This window comes from Typha latifolia, chromosome 7 (genome assembly GCF_019914945.1).
Source record: "Typha latifolia isolate L0001 chromosome 7, TyphaL0001v2, whole genome shotgun sequence".
In the NCBI taxonomy this organism is placed as follows: domain Eukaryota; kingdom Viridiplantae; phylum Streptophyta; class Magnoliopsida; order Poales; family Typhaceae; genus Typha; species Typha latifolia.
This window is the reverse complement of record NC_133092.1, coordinates 4964816-4989700: the sequence shown is the minus strand read 5'-3', so window position 1 is coordinate 4989700 and position 24885 is coordinate 4964816. Positions and strand designations below refer to the sequence as shown.

Genomic DNA, 24885 nt, shown 5'->3' with positions numbered 1-24885 from the left:
GAATCACTCGCATATATCTTACAAGGATATGGAAATTACAGCTAATGGACTTGGTCATGTTGTGAGACTTCTCTATGGCGTGCAATATGAAGTGGGCCTAAAGAAATGAGTGGAGATTGTGGCACTCGCTATCCTATAAACTTGCGATCTTTCTTGATAGGGTGCACCATGCTTAATTTCTTTGGAAGAAAATATGGACCAGCTAAAATTTTTTTTGTACACTTGTAGTGCATGCGCAGAACTATTAGCCTACTATATAGACTTCATCTTCTACTATGACTGCCCAAATAAGGCAACACCATCACAACTCCAAAAGGATAAGCTACATAAAAAAGAACACGAGTAAAAAAGAGAGAGAAAAGGAGCACTCATAAAATTGATCTGATAACCTTTCTAGCACTAGATCAAAATATCAGTCACTAGATATATCATATATATTTATACCTTCAGATAAACAAAGATGCTTCCGTTGGGTTGGTCAGTCCCACCATGCAAACAAAAGACATTCACATGACTGCTGTGGTACTTAGATCTCCTCCTTCCCTGACATCAATCTCTGCAAGTCTTCTTCCAATCGTGGACTCATTATTTCATGTTCAGAAGTCAAACAGTGAAAGCCAGAAGCTAACTGAGACCAAGTGTACGTACGATTTCTTTCTCTCTTTAAAAATTAAAGAACAGACATACCAGCGGATCCAAGAACATAATTAATTCAGACAAGGGGCAACACGTACACTAGCTAAGTAAATGGATAGAAAGGTTAATCAAACCACATACCTATGTTCTTACCCACATCAATATATAGTCCAGATGCGTACATTTTATATAAGTCCTTATGTTGATGATCACTTGAAACTAGAGTAGTCCCTTCCTGCATCTGGAAGAGGATTCCACTCCCAAAGCTTGTCTGAAATGGTCGACAACGTGATCGGCAGCGTGTTAAGCAGTTGGTTTTGCGGCGGCAATGGGAGGAATTGGCTGGGTTGGTTGATGTAGGTCTGGTTGTATCCTACTAACCTACTTAGCTCATCAATCGGGGTGGAGGCCATGGAGGAAGTGGTTAAGTTGAGGAGGGAGTAAGAGGAGGGCAAAGCACTACCAGTGTTCTTCGAGTGGTGGTAGAGTGACGTGCCGTCTTCTTCGGTTGATGTAGTTGAGCTCAAGGATGCAACCGAGGCGGTCGATCCGTAGACGGCGGGCTTAGGTAGTATAGCCGTCGACATGTTAGGATTGCTTAGATCGACGTTTGCTTTGCGCGCTTTCTCTATCGCAGACGATGACGAACAATCTCCTTGGAATGCTTGGAAGCTCGCCGCCGGGTAGGGAGACGACGACGACGAACCGTGCTTCTTCTCAGTTGCGGTTGCTTTGGAGGAGGATGGCTTTGTAGCTAGTGTGCTAGGGAGTTGGCAGTGGTCCTCAACGCCGGCTCTTTTGTAGACTCGGCAGAGGGAGATCTCAGCCTGCAGCAAATATATAAATATATGAGATTTTGGTAAGGATTGAGAGATTGATCTGCTCATTTGATCTTCTACAGTGAGATGGTTAGTGATCTCTATATCATATAGAGAAGTATAACAATCGAAAGCCACTAGAATAAGAGGGAAAAAGAAGAAGAAATTTAGGAGTGGAGTGGAGAGGAGAGGAGAATTTCACAAGAAATAATACTCGAAAAGTTCACGTATAATTCGCACACCTCCAGGGATAATATAAGAAGTAGAAGAAAAGAAGCATAGAGAGAAGAGTTTAAGAAACATATCCCATAATTAGGAACAAACAGAAAGAAGTAGAAGAGCAAAGGGCGAACAATTTAATTAATTTCTAACGAGATTTGATTGATCTGGTAGAGAAACCAGAAATTAACTACGCCAAGAAGCAAAACCCTAACTCCTAGAACTCGTTAAAACAAAGCACTAATCCCAAAATTTTCGGAACAAAGAACAAGAGAGATCAGATTATAATTTTGAAGGGGCTGGAAGAAAGAGAGATTGGGAAGAGAAGAGGTTAGTTAACATATATATAAATATATATATACTGCTAAATTTAATTTGTTATGGATCATGCCTTCAGATCTATCTACCTACAAAAGAAAGAAAGAAAGAAAAAGAGATGCATAAATTGTATAAGAATTAATACCTTCTGATACCGATCTGCTTCGCCATGCGGAAGGCGGTACTCGTTCATGATCCAACTAGACCTGATGCCTTTGGGAGCTTTCCCTGAGTAGAAGACCAGCGTCTTCTTCAACCCGATGGACCGGTTGTTCTCCGCCCGAATCATCCGGTCGGCTCCGGTGGCCTTCCAATACCCCGACGCAGTTACTCGGTTCGGCCGGTCGCCGTTCCTATATTTTCTATCCCTAGGAACATAAAAGAACCACTCCTTCTCGCCTATCGCCGCCAATGCTATTTCAAGTAGTCCATGTATAACAACAGCAAACAAAGCAAATTGAGGAAAGATCAACAATCCTAATTTTTCTACAAATTTTGGCCACATGTAGGAAGAAAAATAAAAATAAAAATAAAAATAAAAAAAGAGGAAAGGAGGGAGGGAATCAAACCGGGAAGCTCCCATGGATCATAGCGGTAGAGATCGAGGAAGGTGATGAGCTCCACATTGAAGCGTTTGCCTTCGACTTTGCGGCGCAGGTAGAACTCGATGAGCTCCTCCTCGGTAGGGTGGAAGCGAAAGCCGGGCATCACGAGGTCATGCTCATGCGAGTCCTTGCCGTCGTCGCCGCTCATGCTCGTCGCGATGGCCATAAACTACTGCACACTGAAATCATCAGCCTCTTCGCCGCTCCTTGTACACCCTTTTATATGTATATATATACCTGAGACTTTCAAGTGGTTTCTTTGCTCCAAGATTGGTGCAAGTGGTGGTAATGTTGGTACACAGTAGTAGAGAAAAATGATTGAGACTAGTATTTATTTCGATTATTACTTGGATATCATCCTCTTCCACTCCATATCAGACTATGCCTCTCTTGGCTATATCATTCTACTCAACTCCAAGTAGAGGAGAGGAAAGGGTAGAGAGGTGGTTAAATAAGTCTCTCATAGTTCTAGGAGGGCCTATATGGAGAGGAGAGGAGTATTGAGGAGTTAAAGATGAGATAGAGACCCTTCAAGGAGAGGACAGCTTGGCGGTGGTCTTTGCGAGGTTATTGGCCATTCTTATCTCCTCTAGTTAAAATCTCCTCTATCTACACCAAATCTTTCCTCCTTGGCATCTTTTCAACCAGTTCTCTCCCATCTCTTTTTATTATTATTTTTGTTAATTTTTAATTGGTTCAAAAAATCTAAATTAATTTTCCATTTTGTAGGGTCACCCAGTTTTTATTTTTTCTTTACAGAACTAACCAAATCTAGGGTGGGGGGTGGTGTAATTCTACAAAGTGAAAAAAAGAAAAATGAGGGATGTTGCAAATTTTTTTTTTAAAAAACTAGACCTTAAATTCACTCTTACAATTATCTCTTGTACTCATTTATGAATGTTCAACTCCATTAGCTGCATGCATGCATGTATGATGTATGTATTTTTGACACAGGAAAGGGTTGAATGCAAGATGAATTGCAGAAGAATTTCTTGCAAGTGGGGTTAAATAGTTTGACACACGTTGATGCTGACATAGACAAGTAGGCAGGAGTGGCAGAAGAATTTCCAAGTTTAGGCATGGGGTTGTATGTGTATAAGGCTGTGGAGTCAAGTGAAATCCGTGACCACTTTCTGGTGAGTCATCACAGTGGATCTCTCTCCTCTCCTCTCCTCTCCCCTCTCTCTCTCTTCTATATATGATACTGCCTGCATTCACCTCACAATATGTCTCAATAGCCCTTTTTGCATTAAATGGGACCAACAACAAGTTGGGTGCAAGAACCATTGCACCCTTCTCTCTCTCTCTCTCTCTCTCTCTCTCTCTCTCTCTCTCTCTCTCTCATGCATGGTCCCACCCCCTTCTCTCTCGACCACTCACCCAACCATCATAGCCACTATGATCCTCTCATGGATTGGCTCCTTAGAAATGCTAAATTACAAATGGGTACTATTGGGAATCATGGGAGGCTCCAAAACATAACCATGGGGAAACTGTAACCCTTTTGAATATTCATTCTTTTTTTGTCATGTGATGTCGAGTGAACAAGTAATATTATATAACTATATGAGATGATCTTGTATTTGACCATTCTACTTATTTTTCTATTGCTTGTAGAAGGGAGAAGAAGCATAGAGAATCCCACAAGTCTTTGCTTCAACCTTACCATTGAAAAGTAATCCACATTCCTTACGGAAATTTTGAAATTTTTGCCGAGAATAAGAGAGATCCCCCACATGAAAAGCGAATACTAGAAGCAAGATGATCTCCATGAGGCTTCCTAGTAGACCCTAGATACGTCTCTTTTCCACAAGACTTTAGCCGACTCTTTTATGTCAATGATTGAATCCACAAACTAAAAAGTTTCCTCCACATTCAGAATGCTTCAAAGTCATGATATGTTTATGTTTGAGAAGATTCAAAGTCATAAATGAATAAAAACTGAAAAAAAAAAACAAGACCATGTGAAATATTATTTAAACACAGATAGTTAATTAAGTCATGGCTTCCTAACTAAACCAAGGTAGTTTAATCAATGAGTTGTTGGGGGTGGCTTGACTTAGATGAAGTTTAGCAGCACTGCGAACCAATTTAACTGACCATCAAGATTGATACCTCCAACCAAAACCAATTTAACTGTCCATCAAGATTGATACCTCCAACTAGCAACAAGTATTGCGTCATTCAAAGATATATACAACTTATCAACTATTTAATATTCAACTTTTACTTCAGTTACTTCTTCCCTTCTCTATTTTGGGCATCAGATACATCTTCTCCTTAATCAAAGAGGCAATAGCAATGTAAATTCATGATGTTATATAAAATAGGAAAAGAAAAAGCTTTAAAGATCCTATCATATTGGTGACGATAAAAATTCATAAAAAGTACCTTTTTGCATGTTGCATTAATTGTGCATGTGCTTGCATGCCCAGCATTGCTGGTTTCTTTTATTCTTAGGAAATTAAAGAAGGATAAACAAAGTTCTCAATCTTATTGCAAACATCCAACACATACTCTTCTATTTTAAAATCTACATGCACAGTTGATAGAGGTGTTTGGCGGTTATACAAATTAATTCATACGTCTGTTAAGATGATCACTTAATTTTTCTTTCTTTGCTACCGCATATTCAGATCATTTATGTCCTTGTTTCTAACCTAATATTAAGCTAGGTTAGTAGATTTCTATGTACCAACAAAGTTCAAAAGGGACTTTGAAGGAACATCTTAAGAACAATTTAGTTACCATTAGCCAACCAAACTTTTGGACTGAGATGCTTTTCAATTAAATGACGATTCTTATTCATTAAGAGGCATTTATAAGGAAGAGCTTCCATGCATCATACTAGTGGACTATAAATTGGATGAATGACCAGTATTTTGGAACCTTTAGGAAACTGAATTTTGAGTACAAAACTCTTTTAGGTAGACAAACAAGGATAGTCATTGTTATTTATATTTTCCATTGAAGACAGAAAATGACAATTTGGTAAGCCAAACAAACAAGACTAACTGCTATATGTATCTTTCGACTACCATAACTTATATATGTAAGAAACTAAGTTATGATTGACCATAATTCTACAATTACAGCTTAATGAATGTTCTCATTTATATATGAAAATATAAATATTGAAGGTGAGAAGGGAAATCTTTAAATATTTCTACGAACACTCCGTAATGTATTATTTGCACTCTAGCCCTTTATTGCAAATCAATTTGTCACTTTAAATAGTTTGCATAATGTAACTTATCATGAGTAAAGCGAATTAATGACATTGTTGATGGAGTAACTTGATTACAATTAACTCCAAGAACAAGCGAATAATATGAGCACTACCAAATAAAATGAAATTGGACTTAAACAGAAGGATATTCATTCTTATTGAGATACTTCATTCAATTTTCAAACTTTACTGGACATTGGTATATAAAAGTTTACATAATCTGATAAGATTGAAATCATGAATCATGCCATAAGAAATAAAAGAAGAATTGTAATGTATAATTCTGATAAGCTTGTGTATTGGATTGAAATAATTTGTAGTTTATCTTGTGTATTGGATTGCAATCTAATATAAGTTTACATTATTCTGATAAGCTTGAAATCTACTTTATCAAAGTTTCTAACAAATAATGTAAACATTATGGATGAACTTTCTACTGACCATGGTGATAGTCAAAACAAGTAGTTTTAATGCATTGATGGAAATAAGTTCTATGGAGAATTTCCTACCACTCATACCCAATTCAGGTAGCTGAGTGAGTGTTTACATAGGCTAATTTTTAACGCATTGATGGTAGATAAGTTCTATCAACTAATGGCGTCGCGATACATAGCTTTCAAATTGAATTCTTTGAGCTGATTTCATACGGCATGAACAGGTTGCGCGCGTCGCTCGTGGCATGTCGGTGTATGCCGACAAATGTAGATGGTCCTACAACGACCCTTGGCGAAAAATTGGACAAATTAAATGTACAACCTTGTTCGCCAATTGTGTTTGATAGGAAAAAAATAGCAGTTAGATGCCAATAAAATAGTAAAATGGCTAAATTTATTAGAAATTCTAATGACATTAACAATACCATTACTAATTGACATTATTCTTTTTTTTTTTTCTACTAAGCATCTGTAAAAGGAAAACCTAATCTTCAGAAAATAGAACAATAAGAGTGATATTTAGTTTAATTGATATAGTAAGATGGCTGCATATATAGATATTTATTATGTGATGCTTTTGGACTTAAACTATGACCAAATATAAAGAAATAAGTAGCATTATCCGAAGTAGATCAGGTTGTCAATAATTTTTCTGATATGTTGTGTTCATGCAAGCTTACTTTTGAAGATGTTCTTATCATATCATTAAAGCATATTAATGCAATGATGCAATCTACATAGACTAGATAGTTGAAGATAAAAAGTAAGGACTTCAAATAAACAAGCCTAATAACATGTAACTAATCATATATAGTTGATATTCTTGGTCGATAATAATATTGTCTCTTGATATATTTTTCAACTCCTTGAAGTGCTACTAATAATACATTGCATGCCCTGCATGGAACCAAGAAGGAAAACGAATAAAAGCGCAACTAGGGATGCATGAAGGCTAGAAAAAGGCCAATTTAGTGACTTCGGTGACTACGGCGCCGCGTGCTTCATATCAGTGTCAGTTGAGACGGTACTAGACGATGATGGCGACGATAGATAAGGAGTTTAAGATGTCACCACCATTAAATGCTCTTTGATATGCTCTGGTCCCATGAAAGGCCACAGTGCTATCTCTCAATTTGCTTTGAAGAGGTGACCACCCAAGAACCCCATCTTACTCTTCCATCTCTAGAGTAGCCTATTAAATGCAGGAACTCAACAACCCGTGCATTAATATATTCAGCCACTTCACCCATTGCATAAGATCATATTTTTGATGCAACTTTGACAAGGAAGTAATAGACGCAAATAGTATTGCAGCAGCATGTAGATTTTGCTAGTATACGCGAGTACGTATCCACAAAGCCTTTTATATCCAAATTAACAGCTAACGTACCGTCCATATTTATGACTTCATGTTAGATGTGTGCTTATCTAATGGAAGTCTCAAGAACTAGCACAAACTCTAACCCTATATTGGGACCACATAATATAATAACACTAGAGGACTTCCTGAGTTGTTGAATAACATCTATCATAAAGTTCTGACCAAGGTAAGCTTTATTACAAGTTTTTCTTTTAACCAATTATATATGATCTATTACCTCCATCTTAATTCAACTAAGACTATGAGTTATATGTGAGAAAGATGCAAGAGGGTCAAGTTGCAACTTGCAGATAGTAAGAACATGATGTTTTATGTTGTTATCATATGATTTCCTTGGATTCTAATTGCATTGATAAGTATGAAGAACAACATTAGTTAATAATTAGTGTTCAAACAGTCAAGTAGCTAGTCTATATCCCCAGTGTTGACAATTCTTCCCATTGAAATAACTTCTGTTGTCATCCGACAACGATACTTTTTCGTATCATTTCAATCCGATTGTTATCATTATGCAATGCAATACCACAGCCTACATGAAAGAAATATGTCCTAATCATAGATAATTTTTTTTTTAAATTTAAAGCTCTATGTGGGGAAGTTATTAGTATGTAGTTTGACAAGGTCAAACTTTGCATCTCTGGGAAAAAGGATTAGCGTGGGTGTGGCTGGGCCCCATTTGCTTGGGTAAGACGTAGTCGGTGTGGGTTCCGTGGCGTGGATCATTTGGGCGGCATTTTAATGAAAATAAAGAAATACTTATCCATACATGCATATATATATATATATATATATATATATATATATATATAGAGAGAGAGAGAGAGAGAGAGAGAGAGAGAGAGAGAGAGAGAGAGAGAGAGAGAGAGAGAGAGAGAGGCTATTATTATGTTTGTTTGCGTATTCTAGTTGATATTAAGTGAAATATCTGTACATGAGATTGAAGCATTAATTCTGGGGTCTAACAGACCAAGAGGCACTTGTTAATGAATAAAATGTTGTTAATTAGTAGGCATGGAAGAAAGTGTGATCTAAGTGATATTAAAGTAGGAAATATTAGTCATCCACAACATTGGAGGGAATGGGCAATATAATATAGCCTTGGAGATTCTTGCTAATTTAAGCTAGTTTATTATTTTTCAAGGGATATATGATTTCATGTCTAGCTTTCTCTAAAATTGAGGGAATAAATAGGATGCATGGTTTAACGAGAGAAATATGTCTATTATCTAATTCTTTTTTCTTTTTTTGTAGTCTTAAATAAGATTATAAAATAGTGTCATCCAATCATGCGACCAATATAGTAGTAGACAGTAGGGATAAGCATATATATGGAAGTCTTATATTTCCTTGCGAATAGAGTATCAAGACAGACTAATTCTAGTCTTGAAGGCAATCGTTTGAATATATAGGAGATCTTTTTCCTTGTTGGAGATAGTTAACTAAAAGCAATATATTAATTATATTTATCCCCCAAATATTCAAACAATCTTGCTGGTTCTTCAAAGGCAAATGGTCATTGTTCTCCATTTTCTATCAAACAAATTACCAGAAAAGTTAGCTTCGTTCAGTCACCTTTAGTATACATAGAGTCCTAGCTTTCAAAATTAGTGTGAAATATATTCTGCTGCAAAAAACTTATAACAAGCCGTTTGTTTACAAGAGTTGATTAATAGAAGCAAGAAATTTTGCCTAGAGAACTTTTAAAAGCGTAAACATATGTAGAACATTTTTGTCTCTAAATCTATCTATGAAGTATTGTATGCATCTAAGAAATGAAAGAACCTTCAGAGTTCTGTATGCACAAAATATCTGCTAGAGAAATATTTCAAGATCAAGTAAAGGAAGAGCAAATAAATATGACACATATTGTGTAGAAAACAAAAATTATTTGTCTTTAAGTACCTTTAAACTAGGTCACAAGATTTGCTAATAGATGGTAACTCAAAGGTTTTCAGTGAAAAAAATAATAAATAGATCCATATATGTTTTGAATTCTTGTAAATTGAAGTCGAAAAACTTCTAACACAATACAAAATATATCAAAATATGTTGAAACTTGCTAATTCTGATCGCTGAGAGTCAATATATTCATTTGACCCCTCTTGGGTAAGCCAAATGATACTGCTGGCTTCCAAAAAAGTCAACTCAGACAGTAATCTAATACTCATGTGATTGCATGGCCAGTCAGATGAAAATAATATCAAGTACTGTACTATTTGATGCCATATAATTTTAGTCCATTGGCAGGATTTGTCCAGACTTCACTTATGACCACATTAGATAAATCCAAAATTGAGTTACTCAAATTGGCTGACAGGTCAATGGCCTCTTCTAGAAAATTCACAAAGAACTTTGATTCTTTCTCTTCCACAGTAACATTTATAGGTGAGAAATTGATGTGTGTGTGTTCTTTGCACCAAAGAAGCCAACACTATAGAAGAAGGTAAATTTTACTTGGCTTAACTGTAAAGAAACATTGTAACTCTTAACATTTCACTAATTTTAGAAGTTATTTGGAAGGCAAGATAAATACTGTTCCTATTACCCGAGAAAGAAACATCTTGGTCTCCATCTATCCTAGACCTGAACCAATACAGTATAGCTGCATATTAAGACCAAATTAGATGGCTAGTTTTGCCTCAATTTCCTTCAAAATTGTGTAAGCAAAATAAGTTATCATGTGGCCGATTTTCATACACTAAAATTTAACAAGTAGATGAAACGAATACAGATGCCCGTAGGCGACCAATTGCTATCATCATTAAATTTGATTCTATCGCAGAGTTAGTAGGTTCTCGACCTGACAAATTTGTCGTATGCTCGAAAGCGTGTCATGTATGGACCACACGTTATTATGACCGTCGACCGAAGGAAATCTTACCAAACGTTAATTAGTAACAAAATGTTGAAAGATCCATACTTCTAATAACATGATAAATCAAAATTTCTCTTACCATGAGATAATGTGCATATAGATGCAAGCATATTAAGTTAATTGTTCAAAAACACAAAGAAAAAAAAAGAATGATGAAAATATTTCTCATCCAAAGGATACATACTTCCCTCTTTGTTCTTTGGCCAATGTATCTCTTGTTATTACTTTTCTACAGCCAATAAATAAAATCTCATAAGGAGTAAGAAGTACTCCTAGATATGAAATTTCTTAACAAGGAAAATGTAGCAAAAATAAAATGTGTAAGAAGAAACAGATATAATTCAGCTACATGTATACGGAGTACATTAATCCTTTCATGGTTAACTACTGTTACAAATCATACGTACAAATCAATTGAGAGCTAGAACTTTCTATGATGCTTATTCTACCACACGAACAATTTAACGTTTTCTTCTTTCTCTGGTGTGTAAGTAAATGAAGCACTAGTCAACAGAAGTTTCTGAGGACAAGAAAAGAATGAGCTAAAAGAGTTTTAACGTAGCAGAGAGATAAGTTCATATATGCATGCATTACAGCTACAAGGATGTGTAATGTTATAATTACCATCCACATAAGCGTTGCGATATTAATGGCACCACCCTGAGCTCGGAGAAGATTGTAAAGAAATTTAGTCAACAGGAGATGGGGAGGTGATTGAATTAAAGCATTCAATTCCCTGCGGTGAGATGGGTCGCTTGGATTCCTGACATTAACTTTTCTTCTCTTAACTGGACTCCTTGGAGGGACAATGGCAGTTATTAACGGGCGGTTCAGTTGGTGTTGCCCGCCGCCCCCCCCCTTTAAATCGCGTGATGATATGTGGATCGAGCTGGATCCGATCAGATCAGATCCGATCCGATGATTGATTGACCTTGCCACCTGGGGTGTTGACCGTTGACTTGGCTCGGTAGTCGTTGACTGGTTGGTCGGGGGGTGTGGTGGCGTTGGTGAGCGTCACGTGAGAGGCAGGTGCGGAATTGGATGGATTAACCTCAATTTTGAGATGGATTTTATTGTTTGGAAATTTTGGAAGGAAGAAATGGATTTCGTCTTCGGCCACCAATGAGAATGTAGATGAATTAGGGTTGTTTTTAGATCTAGAAAGAAAAGTTAACTTTCTACAGAAAATGATATCCTCCTAACTCTCATCTCAAATCATCTGATTTCAATTGAAATATTATCGTAACCCAACGATGTCAGATTAGAAAATTTTTTTTTGAAATTTCAAATCAATCAAATTACAAAAAATTGAGGTTTCAAAACAAAGTGAGAGGAAAGAGTTCAAATTTGAAGGAAAAGAAAATTGCCCGTTCTAACATAGCTCAGACGCTAACGAAATAAGTGACTTTTCCATTCTCCTCTCCCCTAACAATTTTCGCCTAGAAAGGAAGGAGAGAGCTCTCTCTCTCTCTCCGTTCTACACTATCGCCGTTCCGTTCTCTCATCATCGAGGCTGCTGCTTCCTCTACCCTCCCATTTACCACCATTACTTCCCACCTCTCCTCTCCACCGAATTGGGAGTGGTCTAGGATTCGACAGAACACATTCCTTTTTATTCTATTTTCTTATTTGATTTGTGTAGGTTTATTTCTTAGTTATGAATCTACCAACTAAAGACGCTTTTTTTTTAATACTTCTCAGAGCCCAGTTTATTTGTTTCTCTTAAAATTCAGACCCTCAACAGATATGATGCTTACCTTGGCTTGTGTTTTTGCCTTCAGCCCAAAAGAAATGGCTGGCTTAAACTAATTACTAACCAAACTTTCAATAAGTCAACAAATTGCAAGCTGTAATGAGATCAAGGATCAACTCTAGTAATCAATATTGTAGGAGAGAGATGTGTGAGCAAATGGCACAGGACTTTACATACAAAAAGTTTACTCTCTCATGAGATGGTTAGATGGGGAAACACATCTTTCTCTAGCAGAAAAGATTTCCGTTTCACAATATGGAAGAAAAGAAAAAAAAGAATGATGTTAGCACTATTCATAGCCCATCAGTAAAGTCATACCATGAGAGTTGCTATCCATTGCTGGGTGGATGTTCCTCCATGAAGATAAATTTAGGATGGCAGCCTCCATGTGAGGTTCCCTCTTGCTAACATACTCTATGATCTACTTGTGCTCTTCCTCCTCTTATAGCATGATCAATTGTTGATCTTTGCAAGGATGCCGATGGTCCTGATGTGATGATCATCAGTTCATCAATCCTTAAGTTTGTTAGTCCATTGAGAAACCCAAGTTATGTAGATTCATCTTCAGATAGCTTCCTTTTGAGATCCTTCAACGCGTCAACAACTTTAGGGCCCAGGTTATGTTGGAGTAGTTTCCCTTGCACCGAAGTCGACCTGTCAATTTAAGGAAAAACATGAAAACATAAAACCTCATTCGCTTCGTGCATATAGTTTTTTAAGGATAAATTTATGCACAACTCTTTAAATATTAACTAGGAACATCTATAACTTTACTCATATTTTATTGTTTGGTTGTAAAACATAACAATTACTTTGAATAAATTAAAGTAAGAATTTATGTTTAATTATTAAACTGTAAATAAGTATATTAACTGTAATAAAATCTTGCTTATAAAACATGCAAATTTTTATTGTATCATTATACCTGTGTAAAATTTTGTATATAACTTATCACGTGACTTATAATTTATACAAAGTATAACCAAGATATATATCCATAAGTATTTAATTGCAAAACATATTTAAGGAGCACCTAATTCATGAATAAATATCCCTTATGTAATGTATAAACTAAAGGCTACCTAAGTATCTTCACGAGTAGTTGCTGAGGTATCCGAACAATCTCTAAACTAGAGTTCCAATAGAAAGAAAAAGATCGAGTAAATCGTGATCTAAAACATAAATATCTATACTGCTTTACAAATTAACAACAATTTAAATAATCATGTAGAAAGTAGTCCCAAGACTTATCAATCTCGTAGCAGACTAACAATTATATGAATTGTACACTGATGAATAACATTAGATGAATCTAAAGAGCAAAAGTAAAGGTAAGTTTTATTAGAATATAAAAGGTTTAATACATTTTATCTTTGTGTACTTGTGCGTGAATCCACTTTACTCTCTTATATAATTTTTTCTACCAAACCAATCAATTTATTTATGACAAAAGTGAATGTTTCCGTCCAAATTAATAGAGCATGCCCAAATTACCAAAATATCCTATTATAATAAATATAATAAGTACACCAAATTGTTGGGGTAATAAATCCTATGTCCCATGTTATCTTAAATTAAGGCTGTAAGCATTCGCCCAGAATTGTTGTGGTTGCTTTCAATTGCAAGGCATATGACAAGGGATAAGCGCAATTCATAGTCTTCAGAAATTTGGTCTTACTGTCTCAGTTTCCATGGATAATGGAAATGAGCATGATCAGACAATCTGAGGCACTCCAATTGACTTGATGTGACATTCTATGATTAAATAAGAGCTGAATCCATCTTCTCCAGGGATTTGACTTATCGTTTACTAAGCTTCCACAAATAACAAAAATGAATTGATCAGACAATATGAGGCACTAAATGACCTTCTATGACCTTTTCTTGTTGTCACATTTGAGAACTCATCCAGATACCCTATTTTCATATATTGCGTGTGGAAGAAACATTGTATGAGAAAGTTTAGCCTACAAATTTCATGAGTACAATTTGGACTCCAATGTCCTAGATCTTACTTTTGAATCATATAAACCTGCCCAGTTATGGGTAACCTAGCCCATCAATCGAGCTTCTGTTGATCCTCCTGGATCATCCCTGAATTATTAGTCATAGTTTGTAACCAAATGAATATACCACCTATCTTCTAGCAAAATTTTGATCTTTTCTCGAACTATGTTTAAATGTATAGAATGTAAATCTGTTCTCACTTGCTGTGATCTGAAATAAGCCTACAATTACCATAAAGTGAGTTCCACCTATTATGTACATATTAGGTTAATCAACTTGTCACAATGGAAAGATGAGAACTTTTCTCTGTAATGCAATTTCTCCTGGACTTTTAATGATAGATAGGAACCACAAAGTAAATCACAATGCTGTAGTCAGTGAGGAGAGAAAATAATCTAACCTGTGTTCATTTAGTATGTGTTGAAACTCCTTTTCTGAAGCCTTTATCTACAAAGTTATCAGCTCATTAATTCCTACTGAGATAAAAAAAAGAAAGGAATCTATCCATTATGTAAATGAAAATAATAACAATGTGAGATTACAACCAAGTAATTGTCAATGGCGGAAATGCTATAAGATGTCATTCCATTTCTTTCACTTCAAGTAGCTCTTAAGAAATTATGTTATTGGAAACACACACTCATGTTAAAACACACACAGAGGATGAGGAGAAGATGTCAAGGAGTAACAACCATGAATCATCTCTGACTATGACGTGATATGTAGAATCAGTTCAATGTTCCATGAGACAATGTAAAAAAATTGTGGAATAGGAGCAATACAAAGTTATAATGGATCTGTAAAGAACACTAAACTAAAAAAAAAAATTAAGGACATAACATGTTACATACTTATACCATTACACACCTATGAATTCACCATAAATGCAAAACAGTTTTGATGGCAACTTGGAAACAATCATCTGTATGAATAGCTAAACTTAATGTTTAGATCGACATTTTGATGCCATAACCAGGTTTAAGGATAACAACCTCTTAGATACAGGAGGCTTGGACCACTCTTCGGCCATATCAATCATGCGCCACTTATATGCAAAATCAAAATAGAGAAAAAAATTGAAACAAAGAAACCATGGTTCCACGGTTCGGCCGATCTTGATCCCACTCTGAAACTAGTCTGTCCGGATCAACCAAAACGAACCAAATCGAGAGAGAAGAAGGGAGAAAGAGAGGGAGGAGAGCAAGAGAGAAAGGAAGAAAGAGAAAGAAGAGAGTGCGAGAGAGAGAGAGAGTAGGGAGCTCATCGGAGAGAGAGAATAAAAGAAAAAAAATTATCTATATAAGGTCGGTGGATTCAGATCTACGTTGGAGGAGTTTGCCAAGGTCAATGCAGCTAGAACTACATCGGAGGAGTTCGTCGGATGTTGAAGGCTAGAACTACATCAAAGAAGCATTGATTAGAAGAGAGAGGGAGTAGGAGAGGAAGATGGGAGTGCATGGGAGAGAGGGAGGGAGGGAGGGGGAGAGGTTTGAGAGATTGGGGGCTTTTTTTTGAAGTGAGAATGAGAGAGAATAGAGATAAGGAGATGCGAGAGAAAGTTAGTGAGAGAGTTAGTGGAAGAGAGTTAAAGGGGAGAGAGAGAGCATGAGTAGCAGAAACTAGAAAGGGAGAGAGATTAAGATTAAGAAAATAGTATTTTTATTTTTTAGACTTCATATATGAATAATTTATATTTATATCTTATTAATATTTTGTCTAATACTTTTTATTATTTTTCTATATTTTTAAAAACTATTTTAAAATACAAGCAAATACGAACAGCCAATACCCCCTATACAGCCAATATATATCGTTTTTGATTTCGATTTTGATCCCGATCCTAATATTTGGAATCTTGAAAGAAACCATAACTTTGGAGTAATCTTTTCTTTTATTCGGCCAAAAAGGATGATAGAGAAAATAGATAAAAAAGAAGAGATCCGAGTGAATGGAAAGGAAAAAAAAACAAAGGATGAATTTCACTTTCAATTTAAAGACATATGCTATAAAGCCATTTAGAACTTCTTTCTCACATACCACAAACAACAAAAACAACAGCATCCAAGCCTTAGTCCCAACTACTGGGGATTGGCATATGAATCCATTTTCCATACATTTCTATTTAGTGCAACAATTTGCATCAAATCAACACTACATATCATTGCAAATAAATTTACCCACCTTAGTTTTGGTCTTCCCTCCTTCTAAAAGAATCTTCCATTTAAATGAAATCACTGCTTTGTGTTAGTGCACTATGCACAATCTCATTGGATATGAATCCTCTTAATCTATCCTCACGTAGCTTATTCTCTAAAGGTGGTACCTATATTTCATCAAATATCCATTCCTTGTTCTAATTTTCTATTAACACAGTTCACCTCGTCATCTGCCTTAAAATCCTCATCTGGATGGTACTAAACTTTTGAATATATTGTTCTCTAGTTGCCCGAAAGTTATTGTACCATCAAAGCCTTCCAAAATATATTATGAGTCATTTGACAAAAACATCTCCAGAAAAATCTGACAAATTTGTGCCACAATCAATGGCACTGTTCACCTCGTCATCCACCTTAAAATCCTTATCTTGATGGCACTAAACTTTTGAATATTGTTCTCTGATTGCCCAAACACTATCGTACCATCAAAGCCTTACAAAATATAATATGAATCATTTGACAAAAACATCTCCAGAAATATCTGACAAATTTGTGCCACAATCAATGGGTAGGGGAAAAAGACCATAAACAATCAGACTGATGAACTAGAGTGCACATTCAGTAAACAATACTGACTCCACATCTTCTATCAAAGCATTAAGCTCAACAGGTTCTTCCTCATAAATTTAGCCTTATTTATTTACTGCAACAAAATCTGGTTTTCAGTTTGTCACTCAGTCTCATCTCATAATCTACTATTTGATGCCTGACCTGATTTGGACTACGTAACCTTTGTAGAACGTGCCCATGAAACCAATTAACCTCCACAAAAAATTATCAAGTTATACTCTGAGCACATTACGTTTTGTTTGTGGAAAAATGCCTTAGTTCTACACCATACCTAAAGAGAATCGATTACTACCATCTGTCAAATTATATGTAAATACACAATTCATTTAGAGTTGATTAAAAGTAGTTAAGCTTACTTTTAGATGGTATAAATATAAACTGCTGTGCAATGTTCATGTCATGTAATCACTAGAAGCGAGAAAGGAGAGGAAGAGAGTTGTGAATACTGAAAACAAGGGAGGTACAGGAAAGGAGTTTGATGTGCCTCCACATCATGCCGTAGACACAGGAGACTTGTTGTGTGTCAGCACAGAGATCCTTGGAAATAAACCCCCCTTTAAGCTCACTGGCTTCTAGCTAAATTTGTAACGGACTAACATGGTCCTCTATCAGCAAGGTGCATTGAATTGTTGAAGTATAAATATATACCGGGTAGACTCTTACCCTAAGTCACAACTTCTAAGAAGTCATATAAGAAATATGCAATAATGAGACCTATAAACAAGGATGGTTGTGCCAGTAGATATTGGCACCGGTTGTGCTAGTGGATATTGGCACCAGCCACGGGATGTTCCATGCCGTGTTGTGCCAACCGGCATGGGTGTATTTTCGTGCCGTGCCAACCTACACGGATGGGGTACCAAAGGGAACAAGATGGATACCGCCCGAAACCTATTTGGCAGCCACTTTCCCAAATAGAAAAAGTAGAATTTAGAGACAAAGAAATAGAGGAGAGATAAAGGAGATTTAGGAGGAACTTAAGATTTCTTTTTAATCCCATCAAAATATAAATTTTCTATCATCCTCTCAAGTATTTCCTTTGTTTTACACTATCAAAACTAATTTGTGTATCATTTGTAGGAGTCTCTCTACGTAGATCTAAGCATTTTGGTGCTAGATGTATAAAGAGTATTCTTTCAAATGTATGAATCAAAGGGGCCCTCAAAATATTCCCCAAATTTCAAAAATCTTCAATGTCAAATTCATCCAAATTGGATCATAATTAGTGTAGGAATTGTTAGATTAATCAATATGAGTTGATTCGAACTCAAATTTTATAATTTTTCTTTCAATCATGTTAATGTGTTGAATCATATTTCTACTTGGCTATTGCTATATCTTTAACAACATAGTACAATATTATCTATAGATAAAGATTCTAATATAGGCTTTAATATATATATGCATTCAAACTAAAAGCACGAATAAAATCTTCAAAAAACATATTAGATGCATGTCGTGTTGTCACGCCCCATGACGACAAGATACTGGCATGACAATTCTTGCTTGTAAAGTCATTGATAGAGAAAGATTGCCCAACAGCAATCCATATCACCAAGAACGACATTATCATTGACTAATGAAGAATAAGGTTAACTCACCTCTGAGATTAATGCTTTGCAACTCCAGACATAAGCACCCTAGGAAATGTGAAATTTAAAGTTAATTGCCAACAAAACAAGTGGGTATTATAAAAATGTACTATGTCCTAAAATAAGAAATAAAACAAGATATGACTAAATTGGTTGAGTTTTATGTGATTATATAATGCATATCAGATTTCCAGGCATTTTCAAAATGTAGATTATGCTCACTGATTTGAATATTATATTGGACAGCCCATCAGTAGTTTTGCATATCCAAACAAACATATTGGAAGAGCACATGACTGAGATACATGAAATTGGACACCCATATTATTTCCATGGAAACATGATAACGTTTTGTAATTGTACTAGAAAAGAATAGAGGCTGCTGAATTCACACAGCCGATATAACTGCAATATTTCACCGAAGCATTAAGATTACTGATTTATATGTATGATAAATAGATGGCCTCATATAACTGTGATAGTCATGGCTAATCAGAGACTTCCTCAGAAGTGCAACTCTATGAACTTTAGGCATATTTACATAACATACAGTAAAACTTGGCTATCCATAATAGGACTCATAAAGTGTTCTAGATATGTGTATTACATGAACATATTATCAATATATTTGAAGGCAATCAAGTTCGTAATCAGTATCTACCAAACAATCAGAGAAGTGCATACTGCTCCATATGCTGCTTGTTGTTGGCATACATCAGATGTCACAACCCAAACCTTTGGACAGCCATCCTCCCTCAAAGCTACAACCTATATGTATGAAAAATTCAGCCACCAGTCATCAACAACAAAAGAAGACTACACCATCAAAAAAGATCTATAAGACATATTGCCTATCATAAGTTCATAATGGTATAAATATGACAAACAACATGAAATAGATACATGCAACCAGGCACTCACACAAGTAAAAGATGCAATTAGAAAGAAAGGATTCAGTGGGACTATCAACACTGTACCAACTCTGTACATTTTATAAAAACTATTGGAAAGGACAGAAATAACATGGAGGACACATCATGATCATATGTAAATACAGAAAAGCAATTTGCATTATACAAATCCAATGATATCATGAAAGACCTAAATCATGGACTCAATCTTCTTATCTGCTTTAAGAAAACTTTCTGCTTCTGCTAACCAACACCAAATTTCTATATGTAAAGCATGGTAACCAAATGTTCTATGGTTTGGACATAAATAGCAGTCCTAAATTTAGTAAGCCAAAGATGCAGTTATTACTTTTCAAATTGTTCTTGAATAGTTCTAATTGAGTAATTTCTAAAAGCATGAAGAGAAGATAATGTAGAATTTCCATCATTTGTATAATGAAGAAAAGATGAGTATTGCTGCCCTTAGAAGAAAGTATATATTAGAAACATATTTTGGAGTTAAGATTAAAACCAATTTGATACCAGTCCACTCTATCTCAGGATTTTCTCAAACTAGTTGGAAGAGCTTTGTGGTTAACAATCATTAAAGCTCATAACTTGTCACCTGGAAACAATGTAACATATCCTGAGTGCACAATGTGATCATTCATGCTTGATGCAAATGTCTATGTCTATGTAGTACAAGTTTCCAAACAACCAGAAGCACTAAAAGTTGACAAAAGTAGTTCGCTATTTGTTCTTTCCATATCAATAAGGATGCAGATAAACCTCCCCAAAGAACAGGGTCTATCCAAGCAACATTTTGCATCACACTAAAACAAAATCCCCAACTAAAGAATTAGAGAACTTCATACTTACAATTAAAATCTCTTACACTGGCAGCATCCAGCATTAATCAAGAAAAGCATAAGATCACAAGTGTTACGAAGCCTTCTTCATGTTGAACATCAATCGAAGATTTTTCACATACAGACAATAGAACATGATCAAAATTATCTTCATCCACTTTGACAATTGCTTACCTCCTTTTCAATCCAAGCATCAGCACATGTCTCGCCAGAGAAAATTATGTCAACCCTGTCATTTTAAGAGAAAAAGCATTTAGTAAACTATATATCATTAACTGGATTACCATCAAACAGGAAGAAAATTTATATATGTTCAGAATAGAGGGCTGTGCACATGGCTTAGCTGGAGAAAAAAGAATCAAGTTTGATCTGATGGCCTAATGCTTAACCTCCTATTGTACAAACAAAAGGTGCCCCCTTCCAAAATATCTGAGGAAAAAAACCAGATAATCTGGAGAAATTAAAATCATAAAAGAAAATCATGTGTCTAAGCTCATGTCAATTATGAAATCTCCAGAAGCCTTTCACATGAAAGATTTATCGAGTATCGACCATCAATAATCATTCTACATGTGATGCTGAAATCAACTTGCAAGTCAGGGACCCTGGAATATATACCAGAAATGCATTACATTGTTGTATGATCTTCTCAACAATCTGTAAAGTTACATGTATAAATGCCAGTATGGATCAATAAAAAATAATACCGCTAGGAGAATATCTCAACGTAACAGCTTAGTAATGATTATCTGAAGACCATACTTATGAACAAACCATAATTTGTCAAATATTATGGATTAATTTAGAGAAAATCCCTTAATAAACAAGTAGAATTTAACTCTGAATTTCATGACCATCTAACTCAATGAGAAAATATTGGACATGACACCAAGATATGAAGAAACCTTCAGGAAGAAAAACCTATAAGTGGTTTGGCAATTCTCAAACTTGCCCTATCTTGATTTGGGTTTGTTAATTTCAGAAATCATTAAGAGAAAAACATTTACACGTCGAAAGCTATCATCTTACCCGGCAAAACTTTCCTTGTGAGTAGGAATCCCAGACATCATAGCATCAAACACTGCCACAACTTTTACCTCTGTATAGCTTGCAAAGATGGCATCATAAGTTGGTGTGCATATTAGAAAGCTTTAGAAACTGACACCTCCTAAATTTTGAGGAAGTGAAGATGTAGTTGAAAAAGACAACAGTTCAGTACAGGAGTTCAGATCATTCTTCAGAACCAGATAAATAGCATACTCAAGTAATGTGGATGTGAAGGTCTAACACCAAATTCATGCCCCATGTTACCTTTGGTTAACTGTATCATGTGACTACAATATGAGACTCAGTTCCATGGACCCTAATTAATAGTCTAATCTAAGTTAACCACTAATTAGATTTCTTTTAGAGTTTTTTAAACAAGAAATAAATAGTCATTGTAGATATTATTTAGTTCTTCCATCATAAAGACTTGAAAGCAACATGAAGCCAAGAATATGACAGTCCATGAAAACAGTTTCGTTAGGCGTGAACAAGCAGCAAAAGATGATACATCAAATACTTGATGCTAGCAGAACGAACCTTTAAGTACGCTGAACGTTATCAGTTCATCGATTAGCTTTTGGCGAGCAATATCAAGCCTTCCATTCATGAAATGCTTCTTCAGCTTCGCCCAATAGCCACATACATTATAACCATCGACAAGAAGAACAGGAACAGCAGTCTCCAGACCCTGGTTTGTGCTACAGAAAAACCAACATGAAGTTAGGATGCCATTTCACCTGATGGCGTTGCAGAGTACTCTTCAGAGTATGTAGAAGTAGAAAAGATTCTGACTAATAAAGGTTTGAAGTGGGATCTTGATAAAGCTCTGTATCTTCTGGAAGATCTTCTTTCACCACCTTCTTTTTGCGGTAACTAGTGGCAGGCTTAGGTGTACTAGTTTTCTGCTTTTGAAAATCCTGCAATCCAATACACAAAGGTATTTACTTTTCTTTGATCAACCTCTCGGAGCTCAAGTTTATTTCAGAGATTAAATATTTTCATGGAAGAAATTTCATCTCATTAGACAAATAGAAACATAGCAACTTATGTTACTAATTTGTCAAAGTTTAAAATTCGATAGCCTGCCTCAGAATGGCCTATAGACAGGTGGCATAAAGAAGAGGAAGACACTGAAGCATGCAGACCAAGAATTGGCTGAGGACATGCAGTACTATAATCTTCCAGCGAAATAACAAGGAGAAACCCTTCCAATTGGGTCATACATTAAGTTACAACAGCTTCAATCATGGAAAACATTCACCATTGAAGATACATAGTTTAAATGTCATACCTTCCATAACCTTAAGAACTGCAAGTTCTGCTTAACATTTGATGTAATCCTTGGAGGAGCTTGATCAGAACCCTACAGGCACAATTACTTTGTATCAGACCCTGATGTAGTTTCCTATCAATCAAATACAAACATAATGCGAAGAAATATAAAGTCAAACAAATATAATAACAAGCCTCAAGGCATACATGGGAGACTGTAGATATGTTAGCAGCAATCCAAGTATGATACAAGAAGCACATTCAATCCTCTAACTTGATGCTTCCTGACATCTAAATTCTAGAATGGACAGTTTCTCTGTTATTGTCTTTAATCACCTGGGATCGACCAAAAATTACTTTAACCCATTACAAGCTTTATGATGCACTGAAAGGTGTGGAATTTAGTTATTTTGTTTCACAGATAGGAAGTCAATCAATGGATGGTGACACCTAATCTATATATCACGTACACATGGTTTATCCATATAGATTCTATAGCTAATTTAAAAGATTAATTTCGGAACATAACCGACTATCAAGCATCAAAGACATCTTAAGTTGCAAATTTTCTCCAGAACTAACACAAATGATTTATGTGAAGGTAAAAATGGACAAGGAGAACGGAAGTGGAATTAAAATGGAAAAAATAGCATGTAGGATTACTACTTAGTTTAGCAACTTTCATTATGCTTACTTAAGCAAAGATCTGCACCACACTAAGACTATACGATTGTTAAGAGGTTGCAATCCGAACATATATCTTTATATTATTCAAACGGAAGATATCATCATACAAGACGCCGCTTGTGGGGAGACATCTTAAGAGAAACAGCAACACAATAAACAAAAGAACGATATGCTTTATGTCCCAATTAATGGATTCAGAAATTCCACAGTAAATGTACATTCCATGATGAATAGGTTAATCAAAAACTTTCTGACCCTCTGAAAAATTCTATTTGAGATGATCGAATCAGAATTAAGAACTTATAAGTTACTACCTACTTGCTGACCAAACTTTCCACAATATATATACTACCACTGTTACTTTCAATGCATATTTGAATGTGTATACTTGTTCATTTGCATGCAATGGTGCAACAAGGCCATGTTGAATTAGAACATTATGATATTCTGCGCTCTCATTCTACACTGTCCCTATGAATAAGACGCATTGGGTAGTAGAGTGTTCCACCTTCGAGAATATAAAAGAGCTCGGCAAATTTATCCTCATGTATAGTTTTACTTTGATTAATTCTCATCCTAATCAGAATATCGGGTTTTTCTTTAGAAAGTCATGATATTAGTAAACTTCTGAAATAATCCAATGTTCTCTGGCTGCAATTCGTCTAAAACCTAACCAGTGGGGGTTTAACATAAGGAACAACAAGATCAAAACTTCTCCACCAATGAGGTGATATCCAATGAAGTGGCGACAACCCATGTTCGAATATTTTGATTCAATTGCTCAGAGAGCTAATTCCTACTTTACAATCTATTCTAGAGCAGAACTCGAAGGGTAATAGAACTAAAAAACCACATTTTTTTTCTCGCTCTTCTAATCGCAGACGAAGAGGTGGAAAAATTAGAATTACTCACCCAAAATAACCCAACAGAGGGAGTCAAATACATGTTCTTAACCAAGATTTCGTAGCAAATGAAGAGTAAGTAGAGAGAGAGAAGGATACCTTTTGAGATTGGCCATTCTTGTTCTTAGCCATAAAGACGGGCGAAGCCGAGGAGGTGGAGGAGGAGAACGCGGTTCTCATTGGCATCTCTCTCTCTCTCTCTCTCTCTCTCTCTCTCCGTCCTTTCTTTTGTGGACGACTGAGAGCGAGCGAGGAGCGGTGCTGTGGCGAGGAGCGGACCACAATCCTCGAAACCGATTAAAAAGTCGGCCATTCATTTAGTATCTGCGCTCGCTCTGCTAACTTTGCCGACTTCTTCTCAGAATGAACACGGCAACATCCCCATGTAAAACTTTCCGAGGTGCCGACTATAATCTTTCTTTCTTTCTTCTCTTCATACCGACTATAATCTTTGAGCTCTAACTGTTCTACGAAGGCATGCCTAAAATCAAATTAATAAAAGAGTAAATTTCAAACTACCCCTAAGTTGTTATGTCTAAAATCCTATTCTCAAACTTTCATTTGT

At 35.8% G+C, this 24885-nt stretch overlaps 2 protein-coding genes across 3 annotated transcripts; both read right to left on the bottom strand.

The window, feature by feature from the left end:
- Window positions 1-376: 376 nt before the first annotated feature.
- LOC140792285 (uncharacterized) lies at window positions 377-3057 on the bottom strand. The gene is made up of 3 exons (XM_073143176.1): window positions 2561-3057; window positions 2137-2405; window positions 377-1463 (listed from the first exon to the last, which is right to left on the bottom strand). The coding sequence occupies exons 1-3, from the start codon at window positions 2760-2762 to the stop codon at window positions 846-848; spliced, it is 1089 nt and encodes a 362-aa protein (XP_072999277.1). The 5' UTR covers window positions 2763-3057; the 3' UTR covers window positions 377-845.
- A 9311-nt stretch (window positions 3058-12368) lies between these two features.
- On the bottom strand, window positions 12369-24586 carry LOC140792704 (uncharacterized). 2 transcript variants are annotated; one of them, XR_012109794.1, is made up of 10 exons: window positions 24420-24578; window positions 22751-22822; window positions 22252-22376; window positions 21997-22157; window positions 21442-21511; window positions 20587-20641; window positions 19315-19421; window positions 18663-18701; window positions 14676-14722; window positions 12369-12922 (listed from the first exon to the last, which is right to left on the bottom strand). XR_012109794.1 is itself a non-coding variant. In XM_073143862.1 (10 exons), exons 1-10 carry the CDS (start codon window positions 24504-24506, stop codon window positions 12817-12819), a joined length of 846 nt encoding a protein of 281 aa, XP_072999963.1. In that variant the 5' UTR covers window positions 24507-24586; the 3' UTR covers window positions 12369-12816. The 2 variants fall into 2 exon arrangements, 1 of the variants encoding a protein (XP_072999963.1); XM_073143862.1 differs by having other exon boundaries at window positions 19338-19421; window positions 24420-24586.
- Between the last annotated feature and the right edge of the window lie 299 nt (window positions 24587-24885).